Source organism: Ochotona princeps, chromosome 27 (genome assembly GCF_030435755.1).
Source record: "Ochotona princeps isolate mOchPri1 chromosome 27, mOchPri1.hap1, whole genome shotgun sequence".
NCBI classification, from domain to species: domain Eukaryota; kingdom Metazoa; phylum Chordata; class Mammalia; order Lagomorpha; family Ochotonidae; genus Ochotona; species Ochotona princeps.
The window spans coordinates 27941818-27946812 of NC_080858.1; the positions used below are offsets into that span (position 1 = coordinate 27941818).

Genomic DNA, 4995 nt, shown 5'->3' on the forward strand with positions numbered 1-4995 from the left:
GTGAGGGTCTGGCCGACAATTTCCCCTGTCCACAGAACAGTATGAAATGTGTCCCCTTCTTTGCTTGACCAAGACCAGCCCCTTCTTTTTCACACAGAATTTCTGCCACCATCTGAATACAAGGCACCAGGTGGTCCCATCACTGGCCACTCCCTCAGCTTCCATCCAGCCTCAGTTCACAAACACCAGGTCAGTGGTACCCCTGCCTCCCGGCACTTGCATCAGCCTTTGATACCCCTCCCTGGCTCTGAGTGCCCATACCTGCACTCAGGGAACTCCCAGCTAGGGCCCTTGGGCAGCAGAGTATAATTTGGCTCATAGGGTAAGTTTATGAGACTGTGAAGACACAAGAATGCAGCCTGGGTGCAGCTGAAGATGAGATTCCCCTAGGTGAAGAGCTTGGCAACAGCGGCACTCCCCCCCCCCCCCCCCAACACACACGTGTAACAGCGGGCCGCTGGCTACTCAGGCTCAGGGCCCGGTCAGTGACTGAGCTGGCTTTGCTGTCTTCCAGGGGCCCTGTTGCCAACTTTCCGAGGTGGGAGTGCCTCTGGAGCAAGGCACAAGCAATCCCCCAGTGTTCTCACCCGCACCAGGGGCGGGTGTGCTAGGGTGACAGCCCCTCAGCTGGTGCAGCACCTCGGTGGATGCAGAAACCCGAGGAAGCAAAGAAGGCATCAACAGCAGGCAGGCCTGAGTTGCTGGTTTCCGAACATGCAATCCTAGGATTTCACATCTTTAGTGTGTTTACTGGGGAAACCAAATTTCCAAGAGCTGCCCCGCCTGATACTATCAGCCTACCGAGCATTTCTGCAACCTCCTGTACCTCAATCGCTGCAGCGCAGGTCTGAGCCGCCTCTGGGTCTCCGGCCCGGCTCCAAGGTTCCAGGCTCGTCCGCCCGTGAGAACTCCATTTCGAAGTGCAGATGCTTTCTGCTTCTCTCCCACGCCCCCGCCCTCAGACACAGAAGGTCCCAGCACAGCTCCAGAAAGGGAGTGGCCAGGGCTGCTGGAAGTACGGCGTAAAGGATCTAGTCCAAGGACTTCTAAAGTGGCCACGTGCACGATGCCGTTCGCACAACACCACATTCTCCGGAGCCACGCGCGCCCGCCACGGCCGCACCAGGTGCCACACGGACTCGCAGGACACGGAGCAGGCTGCCTGACGAAGCCTGACGCCAGGCGCGCGCCCCGGCCCGCCCACTGCGGCGCCTCACCGGTCCGCTTCGCCCGCCCCACGTCCCGGTTTCCACAGAGACACGTCACCTACGTACCGTGCGTCGCCTTGGAAACAGCAGCTGGGCGCGCGGCCGGAGCCGCGCCCCCGCCGCACTCGCGGGCGCCGCCCGTGCCTGGCTGGGGAGGGGGGTGTCCCGAGCCCCGGACCGCGGCCTCAGCCTGGACGGCACCGGCGGGCGCGCGCTGCACGGGGTGCGCCGACTCGGGAACAGCCCCGAGGCGAGGTGGGCAGGGCGCGCGCGGTAGGCGCCGGCCCCGGGACCCCCGCAGCCGCTGCCCCACGCATCGGAGCTGGACGCGCCCCCGACCCCATGGAGGACGGCCCGCTGGAGCTCATGACCAAGGACAGCGGCGACGTGCCGGCGCCCCTGGAGGTGTCCAGCGTGCCGGCCGTGGGCGACGTGCTCTCGGGCGAGTACAACGGCGGCATGAAGGAGCTGATGGAGCACCTGAAGGCGCAGCTGCAGGCCCTGTTCGAGGACGTGCGGGCCATGCGGGGCGCCCTGGACGAGCAGGCCTCGCACATCCAGGTGCTCTCGGACGACGTGTGCGCGAACCAGCGAGCCATCGTGTCCATGTGCCGGATCATGACCACGGCACCACGCCAGGGCGGCCAGGGGCGTTGCGCTGGCAACCCCCGGGAGCCCGAGTGCCCTGTGCCGGAGGCAGTCGCCAGCGAGGACCCGGAGGACGGGGACGCGGAGGAGAAGGAGCGGCCCCGCCCCGCCGCTCCCACCGGTGGCCGGGAGCGCCCAGAGAGCTCTGGCGCAGGCAGCAAGGCTGCGCTGCCGCTGGAGCCGCGGGACCCGCCTGACGCCCTGCTGCGGCTCGGGGGTGAGGCCTCGCTGTGAGCTCCCGGGGGCTTCCCGGCCGTAGTGGGTCGGACACCGCCCTCCGACGGCTGCTCACGGGCAGGGCCGAGGGACGCCTTGGCGGCTGGGGTCTGCAGGGCGCTGGCTCGTGGGAGCTCAGACCGCAGCTCTCGCTACCCGCCACGAGACCCTGGCGGGTTGTGCAAAGGTGAGCTTCCGCGAGAGGACGGCCGGAGGACCCCTGGCCTATGTACATAGAACCCTGCCTTTTCTATTCCAAACAAGGACTCCTCTGGGACTACAGCCGACAGTCTCCAACCATTTACATAGAAATTAAGGAGGTCCGGGGGTTTGGGTGAGTGGAGCGAGGGGCAGATTCTGTTCTGGCAATAGGAAGGTGCCCCTGTGCTAAATACCAGACACTGTGTGCTCTGCAGAAGTCGCCACCCCGCCCCGGCTCCCCGAGTCTGCGCTGTGATTGGTAAAGCGGAATGGGGTTCCCAGGGCGCTCCGGGAGGAGCTGGCCGCGAATATGCATGAAGACACAGTAATAGGTCAGCCTCTGGATTGTGCACGGGATCGCTTTTCCTCTCTCTGGGGTTAGAGAATAAAGGCTCCCACTCTCTCGCAGGCAGCAGAGACCAAGGGGGACGTTTGAGGCACTCTCGGAGCTGCAGCCGAACTGTCTCTCCTGGCCACACCTGCTTAGCTGCAGTTCCCTTTGCTGTCAGTGTGCCCCTGCCCACTGCCTCTCCGTGTCGCCTCCATCGTGTCCGTGTCCACTGTACAGTAGTGTGTGAGCCCCGAGGGACAGGGCTGTGGCTGTGGTGTTAGTTCAGGAAGCTTCAGACCCTCCCGTGAGCCCCCAAGTGTCGTGGCGCTTCCCTTCCTCCCCCCAACCCACCCAGGGCATGGAGCATGTTGCTGTCCTGAGGTCCCTGAACCGATGTGCCTCCCTCCTCCTGAGTGATGACCACGTGCCCTTCCTCTGTGTACCTCTCCTCGGCGCTGTCCTTGTGTTAACCTCAATAAAAAGGCATCATCTTTCCTCCTTGCTGACTGATACTAAGGGGTGAGGGAAGGGGCTTCTGGGCGCCCTGCGTGGACCAGGGCTTCCTGCTTCTGTCCTTGTCTCCAGTTCCAAGGAATTGACTATCCTTGCCCTAGTCGGGGCAGGCTCGGCCATCTCTGCCTGCTTTCCCTTTTGTGCTGGCCCTTGACCTCTGGCTAGGTGAGCAGTAGGATATGTTGAAGACTCCCCTGGCCTTGTTCAGGAGGGTTTGCAGTAGCTGGAGTTGCACTTGTGCAAAAGACCTCTTTTCAGTGCAATGTCTTGCCCCCAGGGAGATGGTCTGCAAGCCTGGGTTCTGGAATGGCAGGTTGGACACCTGTTCTGTGGCAGTTGGGAGAGGGGGTGGAGTGGGAGGGATTGTTCTGGAGGGATTGCCCTGGATCTCTAAGTGTGGAGTGACACATCACAAAGGAAAGCACCATAACTGCTCAGGTCTCTAGTGGAGGATGCCGGTAAGGTGTTCCCCAGAATGCTTGCACTGACATCAGCTCATCTACAGCCTTGAGCCACAGAGATTTTCCAAGACTTCCCTGGAGCAAGCTTGGAGAAGGGATGAGCCAGGGTCCTGGGTGTGTCCATGCCTGTGTGTGTCTTGCTGCTGGCTGCTTCTGGGTTGCGGGGGTGGAGTGGAGGTGGGGTAAGCGGGGAGAGTCCTGGTGGCACAAATCTGCCAGCATCTCAGTTCTAACATGGTATGATTCGTTAGTTTCTGCATGTATATAAAATGAGGATTTGGTTGTTGGGAGAGAAAAATGAATAAGACCTATAGGAAGTCTTGTGCAAATGTGAATTTCCTTATAATTCCCTGGGATGGGGGTAATGGTGATAACTAGCCCCCCTGAGAAAGTAAGACTACTTAGGGAAGCTTCCAGAAACTGTAATGTTGGATCTTTTCTTATTTAAAGAAACTGTACCCTTCAGGAGAGAATTAAGGAAAGGGATAGTGACATCCTTGAGCTGGCACAGGCCTTTCCAGGTTCTTGGTGGGTGTAGGTGCACGGTGGTGGGCAGTGGCTTAAAAGAACAGGATGCGTGCAAGAAGCGGTCGAGGCCCCCCTCACAGCTCCAGCACTCAGGTCTGGAGGCACTTGTTGAGCACACCCTCCCAAGTAGCACTGTGGCTATTTTTAGACACAGACTCTAGGACTCGCTCAAGGTCACAGGCCAAGACTTGAACCTGGGTGTCTGACTCACAGCACCCTAAGTGGGAACCAGTCTGCCAGTTGCTGTTCTGAGTCCCTGACTGGAAAGGGAATTGGCTCAGTTTCTGTTACTCTGCATTTTGGTCAGGGCAGTTTGGATTTGAGGCAGGGAGCAACCCGAAGATGACATGCCAGAGGACCAGCTCTTGGGGAGGAAGGAGCTGGGGTCTCGGCGTCCCACACTGCTCTGTTCTCTGGAACTCAGCCTGCAGAGTCTGCTAGGAGTGCCCAGGGCAGCTTAGCTCACTCACTGATGTCTGGGTGTGTCCGGTCTGGTCCTTCAACCCCCACCACTTTCAGCTCTCCTTTTATGCCTCCTGTCCTGTGCCCTCAGTCCATTCTCCTATCTGGTTCTCCGGGTTCAGATACAAACAGTTTTCCATCAGCAAATACGGTTCTGCAGCCTCCTGTCCTGCTCAGCCCTTCTTGTCATAGGAGTATCGGCTGGGATTCCCACCAGGCTCTCATTGGTCCTGGCACCGTGGGACTCCAGGGGATGACACACCTTGGAACCAAGTGCAGAACTATACAGTTCCATGTTTAAACCTGATTCTCAAAAAGTGAGGAAAAAAGAGGAGCAGCAAGCCTAAGGGCACTGAGGGTGTGAGCCAGGTGTCTCTGCCCAGGCCTAGTGCTGCCAGTGCCCTTGCCCCCAGGTCTGCGGAGTATT

At 60.0% G+C, this 4995-nt stretch overlaps 1 protein-coding gene across 2 annotated transcripts; it reads left to right on the forward strand.

Annotated features, from left to right (window-relative positions):
* The first annotated feature begins 1302 nt into the window (after positions 1-1302).
* CCDC184 (coiled-coil domain containing 184) lies at positions 1303-3099 on the forward strand. 2 transcript variants are annotated; one of them, XM_058656106.1, is made up of 2 exons: positions 1303-2406; positions 2489-3099. In XM_058656106.1, the coding sequence occupies exon 1, from the start codon at positions 1551-1553 to the stop codon at positions 2088-2090; it is 540 nt and encodes a 179-aa protein (XP_058512089.1). In that variant the 5' UTR covers positions 1303-1550; the 3' UTR covers positions 2091-2406; positions 2489-3099. The 2 variants fall into 2 exon arrangements, with proteins under 2 accessions (XP_058512089.1, XP_058512090.1); XM_058656107.1 differs by having other exon boundaries at positions 1303-2392.
* Positions 3100-4995: the final 1896 nt, after the last annotated feature.

Bases quoted from the DNA above. Each gene is read 5' to 3' on its own strand.
- CCDC184 (XM_058656106.1), top strand. From the start codon at position 1,551: ATGGAGGACGGCCCGCTGGAGCTCATGACCAAGGACAGCGGCGACGTG.